General features: G+C 39.3%; 1 protein-coding gene across 2 annotated transcripts in view; it reads left to right on the plus strand.

Moving 5' to 3' along the window:
• Positions 1-20096, plus strand: part of KIT (v-kit Hardy-Zuckerman 4 feline sarcoma viral oncogene homolog) — a 75835-nt gene that overhangs the window by 35626 nt on the left and 20113 nt on the right. For both annotated transcript variants that reach the window (XM_012641105.1, XM_012641107.1), the window contains exons 3-7: positions 456-737; positions 1875-2011; positions 5850-6018; positions 10173-10362; positions 12451-12566. In XM_012641105.1, the coding sequence (XP_012496559.1) occupies positions 456-737; positions 1875-2011; positions 5850-6018; positions 10173-10362; positions 12451-12566 (894 nt within the window). The remainder of the gene's footprint in view (positions 1-455; positions 738-1874; positions 2012-5849; positions 6019-10172; positions 10363-12450; positions 12567-20096) is intronic.

Raw genomic sequence — 20096 nt, forward strand, 5'->3', positions numbered from 1 at the left:
TTTGCTGATGATCCTTGGAGTCTTGCCTGTCGTAGAGAAAGAGTAACCTTCGTAGTAAAATATTCTCAGGGTTGTAAGAACTCAAATTTTGACATCAGTCAGACCTGGGTTTTAGTTCCCCTCAGTCACTTCCAAGTCATGTCGCTTTAGGAGACTTGCTTTTTCGAGACCTTGGTTTTATTTCTGAAATGGTGATAATGATAGTATTGATCATACAGGGGTGTTTTGAAGATTCAATGTGATAAAGTGTGTGATGGTCCAAGCCTGATACGTGGAAAGTGTTTAATTAGTGTTAACTCTCGCTTGTCAGTACCATTTGGATAAATTTTGCTTTTGCTGGCACAGAAAAAAGTCAACAGTCATTCGGGCCACTAGGCAACATTTCAGATCTTTTAAAAATGTTCTCAGTGTCTGTGACCAGGCATTTAAACTACTAATTTCTGATATGCTTATAGATCCTGAGAAGCTTTTCCTTGTTGACCGGTCCTTGTACGGGAAAGAAGACACCGATACGCTGGTCCGCTGTCCTTTGACAGACCCAGAGGTGACCAATTATTCCCTCAAGGGGTGCCAGGGGAAACCTCTTCCCAAGGACTTGAGGTTCGTCCCTGATCCCAAGGCTGGCATCACAATCAGAAGTGTGAAACGCGCCTACCATCGGCTCTGTCTGCATTGCTCTGCTGACCAGGAGGGCAAGGAGGTGCTGTCGGACAAAATCATCCTGAAAGTGAGGCCAGGTACTGGCCCTTTCTTATTTCTTCTGGGAGTCGAGAATCTGCTCATCTAAAGACTTCTCCCTTCTCGCTGGTGCACCTTAGTGTAGTCAGTTGGGAGCTGGCTCTTCAGTAGTTCTGCCAGCTTCAAAGTAAGGGCAGCTGCACGTGAATTCTTTATTTTATCTTCCTGACCCCAGTGGTGGGTCCGTGATTGCCTCTGGCAGAGTTGGGTGTGCCTGCCACAGATTGGCATTTAGACTGGGCTGACTTCGCTTACCCCAAAGTTTTGTAATTGCACCAAATATTCTGTCCAAGAGAAACCCATTGGGAGGCTTTAATTACACTGGTTGCAAGGATTAGCGTACAGATTATTCATTCTTTGATTTACACTTGACTTTAGCCAAAAGGCTGAGAAGAAATCTTTGATTTACTATTGACATGTGAGTTGACTTTCTTTTTAGCTGATTAATTTTAATGCATTCTCAAACTATTCGAGATCTGAGAAGGAAAGTACTAGTTGATCTGAGATCACCAACAGTTTGAGAATGGACCTTGTCATTATTGTGGCATTATGTGGACTGTTTCGTTGGCTAGAAAATAATGTAGGTTTTGTATCTCAGAGATCATCTATTCAACACCAGTTGGCATTCAGCTGTTGAGTACAGTTTTTATTAAGGATTTTGAAAAGGTATACTTACTGGAATTAAGGAAAGTTTGATTATTTAAAACATGGGGTTTCCAGAAGCAAGCAAAGTAGTATTTTCACAATGCATGGGAAAGATGCCTGTTTGGTTAAAAGAATATAGTAAGTTGTAGGTCACATCCTCATGACACCATCAAGGTGGTCAAGGTAAAGATTAAAATAGCTTCACTATGCTAGGGCTTCAACCTGTTTTGAGAAAGCATTTTCTAGAAACATTTATAATCTCATAGTAACCTTTCCTATTTTTTTTTCATTCAATATGAATGAATTTATTTGAAGGCTACATGATTTAATTACTGGTTTCTTCAGATATGCAAGTAATACAGGTAGGTTAGTACCACACTTTGCATTCTATTTAAAAGATGACAAAGTAAGCTGGACTGAAACATGGTAAGTTAAAATTTCATGCTATAGTAGAACACAGTGTTTGAGCGCCATGTTTCTTTTTACTCTAGCCTTCAAAGCTATACCAATTGTGTCTGTGTCCAAAGCAAGATATCTTCTTAGAGAAGGGGAAGAATTCACAGTGACCTGCACAATAAAAGACGTGTCTAGTTCTGTGGACTCAATGTGGATAGGGGAAAACAGTCAGGTGAGTGAACTCTTTCCTTCATTCTTCTCTATATTGTTCTCCGTGTGGGAATTTTTTTTTTTACAGAGTCTATCCTGGGGATGACTCCGCTGGCGTGTCTGTCAGAGCTGGATTACCTGGGAGTGCGTAGACATGGGCATTTCCCCCCTTCATACCTCCACGTGTAGATCGGTACATTTATTATTAGTAACAAATAACTGTCATTTTGTAAATTTATTTTGAGAAAGTTGAAGAGAGGACTTTACATTCATGTTATTATTTCATGCAATTGTTTTGAAAGACTTTAGTAGGGAAATATAAAAAAAAAAGTATGGTTAACTATGTAAATATCTTGATTTAAAGCTATTGTTGGTAGTGTTTAGGTCAGATCATTTAAAATATGGGAAAGGGTTGCCAATTTTTTTCCTAACATTTTTAAAAAGAATAAACAGTCTCAGACATTAGCCAGAAAGCTCTTCTCTCTTCCACAAAATGGCCTATCCATTTGAGAGAGGGGGTTTGTTTTTGGATGGATCTGATTTCCTGCTTTGAAGCTGGTTACCTGAAATTGCTAATGGTTTCTATTTGTTTTAGTTGCTATTAATGAAATGGTTATCATTAATCTGAAATATTTGGGCATGTTTAGGTTCTCATTCATTTAACAAATGCATATTGAATGCCTACTGTATCTCAGATACTAAGTTAGGCATATCTTATAAAAGTCAATAAATTTTAGTCAGTTATAATTGAAGTTTTTTCTCTCCCTAAATACTCACATTAATAGCAGGGTCTTTAAACTATCTTAGTTTCCCGAATATTTTGCTTTAGAATTCCCATTGACTGAGTTTTCAGTAATTTTTGTTTGACTAATCTTGGCCATCTATTAATAGTTAATTAGCTATCACAGTGGTTTTTCTTCATTACACATGCATGCATTAAATTGGGAAAAAGATATACTACATTTTCCTTCTCTTCCTCTTCCTCCCCTCCTCCTTCTCCTCATCGTGCCCTATTTTCAACATTGACAATTTCATGCCTGTTTAAAAATTATTTGCTAAACAAATAACCATGGTGTTGAGCATAATGGAAGACACTGTGATGGGGTTCACGTAGACCTGTGATGGATGATAATTCTGCTAAACGAAGCCCGCCATTGACTAGGAGAATAGATTGTACCATAGGCTCGTTCTTTCCAACCAATGGCTCAGAGAAACAAGTTTCAGTTTTCCTGTCATCTAATGTAATAAAAGCAATAGCTTATGTATGGATTTTTGGCTAACCTTACAGAATACAATCCCATATTAATTGGCTTTCTATAATCCTTGATTTCAGATGAGAGAACAATTTAGACTGGGTGTACATTTGAACGTCTGCATAACTTGAAAATTAGCCTTTTTGAGATGAGAAATTAAATTGCCCTAGGCAGTTTCGTTCTGAACCATTTTTCCCAGGAGCCCTGCATGCCATTCCCAATTAATCCACTGATGCTGGTAGACAAGCCTTTAGTGGTGGGAGCCCTCTGGGGAGATCTCAGTGTGCACCTCCAAGGGTTAAGGAAAACCAAATCACGTGCAAACAATATGTAGTGTGTGACTTGCAGATGGGGCTCATGGCCCTCTGCCAAGGTTCATCCATGAATCTTTTATTGATATGTTTTGGCTTAATGTGGAATACTGTTAGCAGTATTAAATTATTTTAAAAATCCATAATATTTGATTCTATTTGGAATAAGTTTAATTCGCAATGAAATTTAGGGTAAAATGACTATTTAGAGTTGTTGCAATTGTTTGTTTAAGCATAAGAGAGTCTTGGAGTTTATTCAATACAGTTAATCTGGTTAGCTTTTCTAATGCTTCTAAACGCTAGCATTTTTACTTGCATTTAATTATGATCTTTGACAGTATCCTAAATTATGGTCTTGGAGTTTGGGTGTTGATACTGCATCACTTAGGGCGAAGCTATTCCTTTTGGCACTGACAAGTTCAGTGTTCCTGTTTCGGTCCCTATTGTGAACTCCTGGGCTTGTGAAAGAACTGGAAGGAAGATACCCTAAATCTAGGATTTGGTGTGTTATCTGCCCATTGTCACTCTGCCTTTGTAAAGGAGAAGCCCATGAAACTATGGACTGGGAAAGGGCAGTGTGAAAATGTCACTTCACCTGACTTTCGCATCCTCTTAACAATTGATCTTACGCTGTGAAATGGCAGATTTCTGCCAATTATTAGAAGAATCTCTTAGAAGGGGACATCGGAGAGAAATAGGCATAATCCCATTATAGGTAGCAATCCCGTGTAACAGATATAGAACATGAACTTCACATGTAATTTTTAATTTTCTTGTAAGCACATTACAAAAAATGAAAAGGTGAAGTTGATTTTAATAATATATTTTATTTGACCCACTATAGCTAAAACGTTATCCTTTCATCATGTGATGAACATAAAAGTTATTCATGAGATGTTTTGCATTATTTTTTTCATACTAAATCTTCAAAATCTCAGACACATTCTATATTTATAGCAAAACTCAATTTGGACTACCACGTTTCAGATGCTCAGTAGCCAAAAGTGGCTAGTTCTTATCAATGTTATATAGCCTGAATTTTTTTTTCATATTTCTTTTCTCTTTTCCCCCATGCATACATATAATTGCATGGTTACAATTTTAATGTACACTCAATTTATGCTTTTTAAGTTACATAAACATCTCTCTTTATAGTCTCCATAGTCATAATTTTATTGCTACCTACTTGGTATACAGGTAGGTTATTTCTGAGTTTTCAGTGCTGTCAACATCTTGGAGCTTTTGTTTTCTGTTGAGTAATTTCCTTGAGATAAATTTGCTGCAGGTGATCAGAGGTTATGAACATAACTGCCAACCTGCTTTTCAGAAGGATCGTGCTGATTTACAACACTGTCAGATAGTCTAACTCTTAGGTTCTTCATAGCCAGGCCAGTGAAGCACCTTTGATCTCACTCCATGTCGATATCAATTCCTGCTTATTTTCATTTTTTAGTTGTTTTTCTTTCCATTGTAATAGGAATGTGCGCGCATTGCAGAAAATTTAGAAGATGCAAAAAGCTATATTTGACTCTCTTTAATCTTTTCAGAGAGCTTCTCTAGTTTGTATCATGGTTTTCCCATGACATTTTATAATAAATACAAGAAGTCTCTCCATGTCTTGTCTGCAGACAAACAATAAGAGTGGGATGGTGATGTCACAAGGGTAAATTCACAACTTTTTCTCTTTAGCTCATACTTAAATAGTTCTGGGCTTGGTCTTAGATGTCTCCTATACCTTAGAATTCCCTTCAGTAGTTGCCAAAATTCTGCTGGGTAAGAACTGTAGGGTAAATTTCCAAGTTAGTTGTAGACATTGTGATTCTATTTTCATTCCTGCAAATAATAAATGTTAATAAAATAGAACATTGTTGTTATTAACAATGTGGTTTTTTCCAATCGTTGGGATATAGAATAGAAAAAGGTAATATAACAGGACATGACATAAACGTGCTGACTCATCTAATAAAGTATCAATATTCCTTAATATTTCTTACATAGTAACTTAAAATTTAGCACTGCAGAGAATTTGGAATTATGTATACTATGGTTAAGAAATGAATTTTCGTATTTTTTCCCAGTCGTTAATAATGACTGACTTTCAGTATAATCCTGTAATATGAAGTGTTCCAATGATAGACTTGTCACGATGCTTTATTATTCTTACCTAAGTAGTATATAATGAAAGCTAATATGGAGAAGTTAATTGCTGCTATTTTTAATTTATCTAGGAAAGATCCTGAATATAAATTACATGGTAATCTTTGACTTTTTTCCTTCGTCTTCTGAAACACAGCAGACGAAAGCACAGGTGAAACAAAATAGCTGGCATCACGGTGACTTCAATTATGAACGTCAGGAAACGCTGACTATCAGCTCAGCAAGAGTTAATGATTCCGGAGTGTTCACGTGTTATGCCAGTAATACTTTCGGATCGGCGAATGTCACAACCACCTTGGAAGTAGTAGGTAAATATCTCTATGGGAATGTATAAATTACTGGCAGTAGTGAAAGAAGAAATTACTAGATAGTTTCCTTTTTATGTAAATGGAATGTTGAACAGCTTCTTAGAATTTAGTTATCACTGAATGAATGAATGAACAAAAATTATCGCTGTAGCCTCTTGAGACTAGAGCACAAAAGCAAATTCTACCAGTTTATAATAGAGAAAAGCGGAAAGCTCTTCCTGAAGTTTTTCAAATCTGTTATTCTCTGCGCTACCCACCCCACCAAACAAAGCAAAATAGACGTTGAACTTTTTCAAAAATTCTAATCCTTGCTGAATGACTTGAGTTTGGAAATGGCTGTAGACTCTGTCTATCGGGGAGCACAAATGTGTTAGAGCCTCAGGTGTTTCTCTAAATCTTTTGGTCCTGCCTTTTGGGTCCCTAACCCCATCATATCTGCTGTGCACAACTGGTTTAGCTTTGTCTTCCAAATCTCACTGAATACTTGTGTTCCAAGCATCTACTTAGAAGAGAGCAGAGCATAGATTCTTCATGCTTTTGATTTATTGAGAAAAATAATAATTTTAAATTACTTCATTTACAAATTTTTTGCCTTTTGAGTATTGTTTGAATTGAATCTATTTTCCTGTCTTTGTAACGCAGCCATATTCCTAGCGCTTGACTTTGATTAAATTCTTCTAGGGCGGTGAAATTCTTCATCATGAACAATAAGAAAATGATGCAGTATTTGTTTTCGTATCTCTCCTTTTCCCTCTCCCCAAATTTCTTCAATAATTTATGGAGCAGTGTTAAAGCACTGTGATTTATCCCACAATAATCTCATAAAATTCTGGTGTTTCTGCTCATGTTATAATGCAAAGTATCTCACCAGACTGAACACAGAAAAGACACTTTACTTGCAATTATAGAGTCAGCACACAGAAAGTGTACTACTTTGTCCCTAAACGTGATTGTGAACCATTTACTAATTTGAATAGAAGGCTATGCTTTTAAAATATTAAACTCCATAAGCACTAATTTGCTAAGTTGATTAGGGAGCATGTTGATATATCAGCTTCAGCTTTAGCTCCAGAAAGCAATTAGTAAGGATGTTTTGAGCATATTGTTGTATGTAATCAGATTTTTAAAATCCATTCATCAATTTCCAAGAATTATAACTGTGTGACTGGAAAGACTTGTGGCTGTGAAACCTGAATCTGCCTTTGTATCGTTTTGGGAGTGGGTTGAGGTGGGACAGGAACAGGAAGAGACAAAGAGCAAAGGAATTTTTTAGTGGCTGGGAGTAGGATTTGGATACGTTGCACGGCAAAGAGAGCAGGGCTCTGGGACCGCCTCAACCTGGCTGTTTTTTTAAAATAATTTTTTATTGTGTATATTTAAGGTATACAACATGATGTTATGGGATACATATAGATCGTAAGAAGATTACTACAGGGAAGCTAATTAACATCTCCGTCACCAGACATAGTTACCCATTTTTTGTTTGTTTTTGTGGCAAAAGCAGCTAAAATCTGACCCGGTTTTGAGTTGAGGGCTCTGCCACTTAACTTTCTAACTCATCCTGCTTTAACTCTGCCTGCATTCTCTCTTCTGAGAAACACAGCCTCCAACTCCAAGGCTGTGGAAAGGAGGAAAGGCAATAGATGTTAATAGAAGCGTCAGGCGTAGGGGTCGCACTTGATTACCAGTTGATCACCAATTTCTTAATGGAGAAGTGCTTGAAAAAACATTAAACTTTATGTCATAACAACCTGAGTGGAGTTCTTTGATTCTTTATGTTACAACAATCTAGGTGGAGTTCTAAGATTTTTTTTTTTTTTGAGACGGGTTCTTGCTCTGTCACCCAGGCTGGAGCGTCATGGTACAATCATAGCTCATAACTCTCAGGCTTAAGTGATCCTCCCACCTCCGCCTCCTGAGTAGCTGGGACTACAGGTGCATGCCACCATGTCTGGCTAATTTTTAAAAATTCTTTTAGAGATGGGGTCTCTCTATGTTGCCCAGGCTGATCTCAAGCTCCTTCCACTTCAGCCTCCCAAATAGCTGAGATTATAGGTGTGTGCCATTGTGCCTGGCCATCTTCCAGTAATTCGTACACTTCATGAATTTGAAGCTCTGCTCCACTCTAGGACATACTACGATATTGTGCAAACTAGACTATAGGAAACTCAGCGGCACTTAAGTATTTTGTATATGGTTATTGTGAGAAATAATTTCATTGCAGATATTATCTGAAATATTTGAGTATTTTGCATTGTGTATTCTCTTTAAGACCTTGAGAAGCTGAAAATTTAATGTAGCATTCAGATAAAATATTTATTCCCTCAAATTAAACCTAAATTTTCTTAAAGAATGCTAAGAGGGTATATCATCTATGATTCAGGTATCAAAACAGGGTGGTGGTTTCCATCTCTCTCTAATTTTCATTTGGGTGATTTGTTTCATTCTCACCTGAAAAATCCTTTCTTCATTGCTACCATGGACAAAGCATATTTGGACTGTATTTTTAATTCTGAATCTATAAGAAATTAAAGAGCAGTAAAAACTATAATGCCAGCCTTCAATATACTTAACCAGATAGCACCGAAGTTAATGAATGATAATTTTAAATTTTATAATTAATTTAAAAATTTTTAAAAGCTAGAAAAATACAGTTAAAACTCTCCTGTATTCCCACTAACTTGATATAATCATTTTTAAGATTTTGGTGTATTGCTTAAATTTTTTTATTTAAAGAGTTTTAACTATATATACAATTTTGTTCATCTCCTCACTCTCTTTCACGTAAAGTACATAGACAGAGACTCTAGGGTATACCGTAGGAAGAAGAGGCCAGGCTTGGCTTATCACAGACCTGTGATCAAATCTAGGCTCTGCTAGATAGCTTTTAAGGCCTTGATTTTTTTTTTCATCTAAAAATTAGAGGTTATAAGCTCTGTCTCTCAGTATTATTATAAGATTAAATGTTTATCATAATTGTTAAGTAAAATGTATGCTAAAGTGCTTAGGGCAGTTCTTGTCTCATAGTAAACATTCCACAAATGGTGGTTATAAAAATAAGATTGGCGATTATTTTATTGCCCTTTTTTCAAGCACTTTTACATTTTATTATATAACCATTTCTAAGGGCTGCATTATTTATTTAACCAGCTCTCTTACTTTGTCGTTTTCATAATTATTCGAACTAGTATAAAAAGCACTTTTTTCCTGACATGTAACTGTCTACCCCATTTTTAAGAAGATTTCTCATATGGAAATTACAGGATTAAATTGAAGAGTAGATAATTTTTTTTAAATCTATATTGCTAAGTGCTTCCTGAAAGAATTGTGCCAGTTTAGAGTGTGTAATGCAGTGTGCTACTTTTTATCACACTTGCAAAATTACTGAGTTTATTTAAAATTAGTTTTGCTATTTTTAACAAGTGTAAAGTGATGTCTTATTTTAATTACTAGTTTAGCTGAACATTTTTCTTTCTATATTTTGCTGTCCTCTTTTCCTGTTACCTTAATTAATTTTACTCTATAGACATTTGACAATGTTTACATATTCAACTTTGTCTGTTACGATTTTTTTTCTTCTATTGCTTCCATAAAGCCCAAAAGACGGCCTCTTCTGTAGAAGTTTGATAGGAGTGAATTCTGTTGTTTAGCTAAAAATACAATTTGATTGTTAAAATGCTGTCTCTGATTTATCTGTGATATACAATATAATTAGAAGACCTAAGTTTATTTTTCTTCAAATACTAAAGGACATTCTTTTAACATTTTTATTAAGCATTAGAGTGCTCTTTCCCTTATTGATTTATGGCACCTTAACACTTATACAATTATAATGGGTCTGGGTATGGGCTAACTGTTTAGTCCAAATACTTTTTAACCTAATAAACCTCAAGACTAGTCTTTAAGAGAATTGCTTCTGAGTCAGAGATGGGAGAATCAGTATTTCAAATGTGTATTCTTTCTCACTTTATGACAGTGATTCTATTAAAAAAGCAAAATACAATGTAAAATGGCTAGTTAAAATTCTCTTATTTGTTACTGCCCATTCATACCTGAAATCAGTCAATTATTTTTGTCATTCCAACATGAGGTGGTGTTTTTTGTTGGGTAGTTGTGGATGACGGTTTCTTTCTGTCTTACTCTGTTCTAATTAGACAAAGGATTCATTCATATCTTCCCCATGATGAACACTACGATATTTGTAAATGATGGAGAAAATGTCGATTTGATTGTTGAATACGAGGCCTACCCCAAACCTGAGCGCCAGCAGTGGATATATATGAACAGAACCTTCACTGATAAATGGGAAGATTACCCCAAGTCTCAGAACGAAAGTAACATCAGGTAAGAAAAGGACCCTCCCTGGGGACCACTTTTGCTCCCCCCTTTTCCCCTGCGCTCACCAGATCCGATTTCTGGGGCCCATAAACACACGAGAAGACACCTGAAGAAGAAGGAAGCCCGCGGCTGCCTCTTCCATCCTCATCTGGGTATTCCGTCGCGCCGTGTGTTTAGAGCGCACACGGGTGCACACGCAAACTCGGCCTCAGTTTTCTCATTTGTAAAAAGGAGGGTGGTTCTTTTCCAGAGTTCTGAGGATGGCTCAAAGCAGTGACTGGCGTATACTCAGGACACGGTCAATAATTCTCTTCAGAGAAAGAGGGAGTTAGTACCTTTCGTTGTATCTTAAAACTCCAAGAAAACTGAGAATCATTAAGTAGCTTTGGGCCAGGCGGTGACCCCAAGTTCTTTTACATCAGACCTCTCATTTGGTCCTCAAAACATTGCAATGAAAATAGCAGCAGTAGTAATACTTCGCATAAGCTGCAGATGCTTTTTTCTGTCAGGCATGGTCCTAAATACCTGAAGTATATTAACTCACTGACTTTAGTCCCCACAGATCTTACGAGTAGGCACTCTTATGTCCCCATTATTATAGATGAGGAGACTGAGGTTCAGAGTGGTGAAGTAATTTGACCAAGATCAATGGCTAATAAGGACTGGGTGCCTGGATAGCGTTTGTGTATTGTTCCAGTCAGGTGCTGTTGCTTACTGGAAGGACATGGGTGAGAAATGTTAGTGTCCCGGGCCAAGGACTAAGGGTTGGAGGGCAGACGATGGATTCGGGAGGTGTCCAGGAGATTGAGAGGGTGGTAGAGGGAGAGAGGAGCTGAAGATGCTCGTAGGTTGGGGTGGTGAGAGGCCATACCATTGAGGAGAGGAAGAGGAGGAGGAAGAGGGGCACATTTCCGAGGGAGGATGGTGAGTTCAGCCTGGGGTTTGTGGGCTCTCAGGTTGACAGTGGGATCTCCAGTGGAGATGCCCAGGTAGGGAGTATCCGAGGTCAAGTCCTATAGAAGCGGAGCCTGAGACAGGGATTTGGAGGCCGGGGATTTATGAAGGGAGAGACCTGCCAGGGAGTGGGGAAGCAGGGTGGGAGGGCAGGGAGACCCAGAAAGGATGGGGTCGGGTGGTGCTGAGCCTCAGTGTGGCCCTCAGGAGCTCTGAGCTGGGCTGTGCTCCATCCCCGTCGGTGGTCAGCCACTCAGTGGTGGTAGACCTGGCCAGGCAGTTGACTTCCAAGTGGGTCTGAGCCCCTAAGAGCAATCCTGGGGCGAAGGTTGCAGGGAGAGTCGTTATTGGCTGGCAGTGGGTTGGGGGGCAGGAAAATTGCTCCGTATGGGAGGTGTTAGACAGAGAAGTCTACGCTAGAGGTGAAGATTTGAAAGTCGTGAGCCAGCAGCAAGCAGTCAGCGTGGGAGGCTGGGAGGGCAGGCTGCGGGCGGCTCACACAGTGTGAGAAGAGAGTCTGCACGAGGCCACCGCATATGGTGAGCTGCTTGTGCGGCTCGTGTGAAACTCACGTGCATTGCGTGGGTCGTGGGCTGCCCAGGGCGACACGTCCCCACTGGAGCCCATGCCCGTAACTCTCCTGAGGGTTGCAGAGTGCCCAGTCTACACAGCCGAATCCAGGGGCCCTATAGTAAAACAGAAGCTTGAACAGCATGTGCTGCAATGGGGACCCTGGGAAGAAGTCTCGGGGTCCTAACCAGGAGCTGGTGGTGTTGCGAGAAGGAAGGCGAGGGCAGCAGTGTAGACCTTGCTCAGAGCACCTGCAAGTGTCTGCGTGAAGGCAGGGGACAGGTGGGTGCAGGCAGGCGAGCTGAGGGCACCGTGGGCAGGGGAGCGGCCGCGGTCTCCGTGAGGTTGCCTTTCGCCACTTTGCGTGCTCACACGACAGGCACTCGTCCCAGACGGGATATGTGTGTGGGTGTGTGTTTGTATTGGTTATTGTGGATTTCGTTAGTACCGAATTAAATGGGTCATAGTTTTCCCCAAACAGGGCGTGCATTTCTAGGTAGAAACTGGCAAAGAGATGCCCTCCGAGGCAGGCCATCCACCGGTGACTGATTTGTTGTCCTTCCTTCGTAGATATGTCAGTGAACTTCACTTAACCAGACTGAAAGGGACCGAAGGAGGCACTTACACGTTTCTGGTGTCCAACTCTGACGTCAATGCTTCCATAGCATTCAGCGTTTACGTGAATAGTAAGTAAAACGAAGGGCTGCTTATCTTTCTGTTTTTTACTATTTGAAGTCGAGGCTCGTGTTCGTAACAGCTGCAGGACTGAGCTCGTTGTGTACTATGTAAATAACGTTTCATGATAATTTTGACCTTAGCAAAGACCTCGTGGTTTGGTGGTTACGAGAGGAGGTAAGAGAACCAATTCCTCGTCCTACATTTCGCTGACCACGTGACCTTGCAGAAGTCACCCACATTCTGGGTGCTGCCTTTGAAGCAAACAGAGGGGCCATAGAAGTTGAAAATAGCAGTTGTTTGAGGGAAAATGTATTATTGTTGATTGTCGAAATGGGGAGCTAGAGAGTGAATAGGAGCCGGGTTACGGTGTTAGGTGGGAAAGAGATGCTGTCAAGCTTTGACATGATTTCTTTGTTATAGTCCTTTTTTTTTTTTCCAGGTTGTGATATTATTTGTGTTTAGATTGTTCTTCCACTAAGATGAGTGCAGTGTCGATCCAGCTCAGCGGGTCACGACTGAGTCCCGTGTGGGTACTGTGGGAGAAGGTGGCAGATCCTTGAGGATGGGAGATGGCTGTGGTCTTGGGCACCTGAGTCCCGCACGGCCGTGGTCCCACCCGCCCCATCCCCCACCACTTTGTGCCAAGGTTGAGGCCGAGGGAGCCTGATGGAGCTGGAGTCTTTGGCCAAGTGAAAGGCGTCTTCCTGGCGCTACTCTGGGTCCCATCTGCATTTCCTTGGAAGGGTGGGCAGGTGCCTGCCACATATACCTGCCAGAGTAAGGGAGGCCTCCAAAGACTCAGAATTCCAGGGGAGTCGGCCAACAAATGACCACTGGAATTGGCCATCCTGGGTATGAGGGATGAGGAGACAACCTGGAACGTTTCCTAGAGAACAACTTAGCAACTGTGCCGAGCGCTTTATGTGTGTTAGGCTACAGGGGGATGTTGGAGCCAGTTTCTTGCTCCAAAGGCGCCTACCTGCTGTAGGTGATTTTACACAATTACCTCCTTTCGTGCTGTGGCTCTGCAAGGATGGTGGGTGGGTAGAGTGATCCATTTATACATGAGGAAAAGAATCAGCTCGTAAGAGACACCGGGACAGATTTTTTAATTGCTAATCTGGAGTTCGACTATATCAGCATTTCAAAAATTGTGTTTTCTGAATAAGATGTTAATAGGAGTTTAGATGAAGAGGGTCACATTCTTGTAATTAAACATGTTGCTTTATTACTGGCCTTCCCAGAATCTTTAATATGCTGATGTGTATCACGCCTCCCCAGGAGGGACCGCGGGATGGAATGTATATCCCAAACTTGTTTGACCACGGGACTCTCCCCTTCCAAGGGAATCGTGTTAATTATTATCTCGGTTCCAGGGAACAGTTTTGATTATGTGGTATCTCATTGGCCCTCATTAATTTCAGTGTTAATCAGAGGAGCTTAGTATATTACACACAGGCAAAATTATCTGCTTCTGAAAAATCTTAATATTCAACTCATTTCAGAGATGACTGCAAGTAAATCAGTATCCTTGCAAGCGTTATACACATCACACATTGTTCACGCAGAACTTCATTGTGTAGTGTTTCTCCACCTGGCTATGGTAAAAGATTTTTTTTTCCCTAAGATTCCGGATTCATTGTGGATCAATATGTCTTGTAAAAATACAGTACAAACCGATTACTAGAAAAGTGAAATGGAAAAGAACAGAGATCTGCAAAATACAAGATTGGGATTTTTTTGTTTTTTAGATTTCGCAGATATAAAAATTACTTCGTCAAATTGCTCCTTCTAAATGCTTCTCCCGGTTTCTGTCTTTATCTCTTGTATGACCAGTAACAGCAGATCATGGGTGTGGCCTGCACCACAGACCTCACTTTGAGCAGCTCAGCAGTTGCGAGCTTGATCGGGTCAGGTGCTTTGTGCAGAAAGACGTTTCCAGCTTTTCTCTGGGGGACAAAATTACTACCATTTTACTTAGCAGGCTAATTTGCCTTCCGACAGGAGCAGTTTTAATCACTTCTGCTGGTGAACTCATGCCTGTTGGAAACTAGATAGGGTATATGCTGTTAATCTTCCCAAACGATCTCTCCTCGGATTCCCTGTTAATAGGAGGCCTTTCCTGTATTCTGGGGCCTGAGTCTCAAATACCTGCCCGGCGTTTGCTGAGGTCCTGCTTCATCTCGCCGGAGATGGGGATGAAGGCAACATAGGCTGTGCCTTCTCAGGTTAAGCTCTTCAGAAAGTCTTCTCTTTGACATCAGTTTGTTACAAAGAGTAAACTGACAAAGTCATTTATTTCACTTTTACTGAACACATTGGATATCTTGATTGCCAAATGCTTCGACAGAAGTAGCATCTTTGTGTGAACCTTAAACTGTCTGCCTCATGTGAGGTATGTCCAGGTTGCTCTTTACAGATTTGTTTGTTGATTTTTTTTTTTTTGGCAGGGGGGGATTTGAAAAAAATTTTAGTTAACATTATTATGGGGTCGGATTTTTTGTGTGTTAAATTTTAAAACCAAAAGCTGAAATAGTTTCAAAATTTAAAACTTGGAATAGTTGTGTTCGTTTTGACATCATTTCAGTTGAGCGAATTGCGTGCATAGGTGTTCTGTATAGTTTGTTCTGTGAACAAGCTTAGCTTCAAGGACGAAAGGAATTGTGTTCTGCAAAAATTAGAATTAATAAATATCAGAATAATGAATGCATATCATTAGTGCAGAAATTTAGGTTGCTCTTACTCAGTGCCACTGATGCGTAATTGCTTAATAGATTCAGCTACAAGAAATGCTAGTGAAAATCCTTGATTTGGCATGGTTAAATGTTTGGTGGTTGAAAAATCAATTTGTTTTGAAAATTCCACATGTGGGTTGAGTGTGGGGTGGGAAGGTGTCTTAATCACTTATATGGAAGACTTAAATTGTGCTCTGATGATTTGCATTAAGAGAACAATTAAATATATAACATGGTAAGCTTGAAAATGTTTTAATACTGTTTTTAACCTCTCAAACCAAGCCATGATTTACATGGGTCTGTTAAAGTGGCTCATTGACATTCAAAGTGGTTTGTAATGGCCAAGAGCTGTAACATGTTTGCCATCTTCGAGTAGAACTTCCAGTGGACACTGATGGGAACTTTCATTAAAAAAAAAAAAAAGCAAAACCACAATCAGTGCTTCTTTGCATTGAATTTGCATTATTATAATTATTCTTGGAATTGCATATCTAAGATGTATATAGAAATCAAATTCTTAGTTCTAAAATGTTTGCTGTCCTTCAGTGAAAATGGTGATTTGTTTTTCTTGCAAATGAAAATTGAGAGGAATACAGAATTCTAAAAACTTCAAACTTTACCCCCAATGCATTCTTAATAGGAATTACTCTTTCCAAAATTCCTACGGATATTAGAAAAAATGACACCACCAAGTTGCCTGAGCTACTTGCGTAGGAACCTGTGATCTGTTTGGTTACATTAAATTGTCATACATAAGGTTTTTACCAAATATCCTCTTTAGCCCTAATTTATCCACTTGGCTTTTTTCCCCCCTCCATCCAATATTTCTTGAACAAATAACAAACTTTACGGTGTACTTAAATGGCAATCCGTAAAATAAATATTTTTGTAAGTTATTTTGGCTTCTAATTTCAAATACCCATGTGAATCCTGAAGTAATTTACATAATCATAGAAAGAAATTATGATTGATGTGATAAATCAATTATTTTTCAAATCTCTGGAATGATCTTAAGAAGATCCAGTAACCTTAAAATGATACTTCCAAACATTATCTGATAGCATTTCCAGATCAGTGTTATGCATTTAAAACATGTGACAAGTGGTATTTAGGGGTCGTAAATAGATCTCTCTCTGATCTTCAAGGTCTATCCTTTAATGACAACTCTCAGCCAGTGGAGTGGGAGGAGTGTGGTCCTCGGGTGATGGTAACAGGGGGGCAGACATTAAGAACTAAAGGGCTTACCTTTCATCGTTGGGCTTACGTAGGACACATTTAACGTTGAGCTAGACTAGACACCCGAACAACTGCTCAACTGCAACAGATTAACTCTCAAAGTCACCATTTCACTCCATTTATGGAAAGGTGTTAACAGGGTGTTGAGAAACAATTAAACAATTTAAGGAAATGCTAAATAATGTATTATATCTAAATCACTGCATCATGTAATTAACATCCTGTCTGGTGTTAGCGATTATTTACAGACCGTACAGGATACCAAAAGCAATAAATTACCCAGAATAAGGCCTCCTGATGCGAAAGTTCCCCTTTGATCACATTTGCCAAGTCTGGGCTGCCTTTTATGTATTTTATGTGTTTTTGATCATAGTTAAATCCAGTTATGGATGGGTGAACCAATTCTAGGGAGAAGCCGCTATAAGCGCAAAGCCCTGCAAATAGAGCACGTGGCCAACCTGCCAGTTGCCAAAAGCGATCACAGGTGGACCTGTGAAGCCAGCCATGTGGATGGCTTCACCTGTTCGCCAGCCTTCTGGGTCACCCACCTGGCTGGAATCTCAGAGACTGTTACCCAGACTAAAACATTAATGGCAGACTTGCCTTCGAGAACCGCTCAGTTTTGGGCCTTTGGGCCACTGTGCCTTTCGATATCCTTACAAAACAAAGAGAGCAAAGTTACTAGAACTTTGCTGTTTTTGGAAGGCAAAAAATGTTTTCCTACTACTTAACCTGTTTGCTTTCTATTTCCATTTTTAAAAAACGACAGGACCTTCCAAACACATGGGTGCCCAAACGAGACTTGTGTTAGAGACTAAAAATTTTACGACTTGCTACTAACACATTTATCTACTGATCTTTGCTTTTGGTGCTTCCCCCCATTACATGGATTCTTTTAAACTTCTATCATAAATAATTGATATTTTAAAATATTAAATAAAGCTAGTGCTCAGTAGAACTTTCTGATTTATTGACTTGCTTTTGAGAGTTTGCTATAAGGCTACCACAGTAACTGGAATACAGCTTGGTTAGTGGGAATGTTTGTGTACATGTGTTCGTTTTTTCCTATTACAAAAGTGTTACGTGAAAGATAGAAAAACTAGAAAATGTGTAAATAAGCAAAAATAAACGTCAAGCAAGTTCTAACTTTCTATGTTTATTTACATTTGATAGATTACCATTACCAATAGTCCTTATATATTAGTCCTTATATTCTTACAGACCATTTTTAGAAGTTTTGTTTTTTTTTTTTTAACAAAAATGAGGTCATATTGCTTCGTAACCTAGTTTTTTGGAGCTGCGCAACGAAGGCACTGTGAATATGTTTCCATGTCATAAAATACTCTTCTCCTACAGCGTCATTTTGGTATCTCATTGTTTGGACCTGTCATAATTTCTTTAGTACGTGTCTGATGCCATCTTGAGACATCGAGGAGTGAGGCAGGACCCTAAGATGATGCGACTGAATTTTAAAAGAAACCCTTCAGACGGTTATTTAAAGTTCATAATTATCTTGTTTAATCTCAAATGAGTGACCTTGCTTAAGAGCCCAGAAGTTAATAAGGTTATCATCTGTCGTTACCTTTCACACTCCGTCTTCAACGTGTGATGACAGATACACCGTGCCAGCTTTCAGGACAGTTCTAAATTAAGGAATAATTTTCAGATCTTCTTGGTGTGGTAACTAATCGATGTAAAAATAGGTGCTCGCCTTTTCCCATTAATCTTTCTATGGATAATGTGTGTTCATTTGAGATGTCTGACGGTGTTTGAACTCTGTTTTTATTTTCTCTTCCTGAACTTGAAATGAGATTTTGTTGTCAAATTGCTTGGGAATTATGAGTGTTGTTTTTGATGTGACACTCTAATCTCTTTCTCCTTGTAAAGAGAATCTCTGTGGATGCAAGAGTTATTATAGACATTTAAACCGGGAAAAAAAAAAAGGTATATTAGCAACCTACTTTTTAATTTCAGAATATTATGAGGGTACAAACATTTTGGTTACACGTAATGCCTTTGCCTCACCCAAGCCAGGGCTACAAGCATGCCCTTCCCCCATACAATGCACTCCGCATCCATTAGTTGTGAGTTTACCCATCCCCACTACTCCTCTCCCACCTGACTGGCACCCGATGAATATTATGTCCATGTGAGCACCTTAGTGTTGATCAGTTAGTACCAGTTTGATGGCGAGTACATGTGGTGCTTATTTTTCCATCCTTGTGATACTTCACTTCTGTTACCCATTGTGAATTGATTTTTGTGAGAGGTGGGGATCCAGTTTCAATCTTCTGCATGTGGTTATCCAGTTTTCCCTGCACCATTTATTGAATAGAGATTCTTTTCCCCAATGTATATTTTTGTCTGCTTTGTCGAAGATTAGATGACAATATGAGAATGGTTTTATATCTGGGTTCTCAGTCCTGTTCCAGAGGTCTATTTCTCTGTTCTTGTGCCAGTACCATGATGTTTTGGTTACTATAGCCTTGTAGTAAAGCTTGAAGTCTGGTAGACTGATGCCTCTCAATTTGTTCTTTTTGCTTAAGATTGCTTTGGTTATACGAGGTCTTCTTTGGTTTCATACAAAATGTAGAATTATTTTTTCTAGATCTGTAAAGAATGATGATGGTATTTTGATAGGGATTACATTAATTCTGTAAATCACTTTAGGTAGTATGGACATTTTAAAGTAGATTCTCTTCTATCCTGAAAAAATTTAACAGCTGTAGCTCTGAACTAAACAAAAAGATTTTCCCACCCTCCGGGGTTGGTATCATTACTGTTTCTTCATGTCTCATAAGAAAATTGGTCTTGAGGAGGGTGGTGTTGCTAATTTGGGGGAATTTATTTAAGCACTGAACCTGTTAGAGAACAAGGTAACCTGTCTGGATCTATAGGCCCTTCGTTGCCCCTGTTTCTGAGATCTGGCCATATTTTTTATGTTTATGGGGGGAAACAAGAGCAACAGGTTTAGCTATGTAACCATGTAAACTTCCGCTGGACTTAGCCCTGAACTTTGCATATATATTCTTCTCTAAAAGCAGCATATACAGGCAGTCACTTTTAAATTGTGGAACTCCCACTCTGTGGAAATTTTCTTTTCAATTGAGCCATGTGTTTTTATATCAAATTAGCCTCTTTCATTTACAGATGTCTACAGGGTCGCCTGTAATGTGGTGAAACTTAAATTAATCCAAGAATAGGTGCACAATGTTTCCATGGGCATTCTGTCAGTGCCCTGTCCTCCACTTCTGAATTATGGGGCCTAATGAATTAGCTACTTTCACAGAGTAGAAAAATAGCCTCTTATCCATGCCAGCACTCGTTGGCAGCAAGCAGAGTTGCGTGGTGATGTGTGTACACGTCCTCCTCCCCAAGTCTGGGTGACACAGCAGCTGTGCTCTTGTAAATTGAACACAGTGATTCTGACTGAGCAAGGCTTTCTCCAAGTACTTTCATCATTTTTCAACTTAATCTCATGATTGGGGTTTCTTTTTGATTACTATTTAGAACAGGGCTTGGCGAACTACAGCCTGCAGGCCAGATTTGACCCGCAGCCTGTTTTTT

This window comes from Propithecus coquereli, unplaced genomic scaffold (assembly GCF_000956105.1).
Source record: "Propithecus coquereli isolate 6110/MARCELLA unplaced genomic scaffold, Pcoq_1.0 Scaffold162, whole genome shotgun sequence".
In the NCBI taxonomy this organism is placed as follows: Eukaryota; Metazoa; Chordata; class Mammalia; order Primates; family Indriidae; genus Propithecus; species Propithecus coquereli.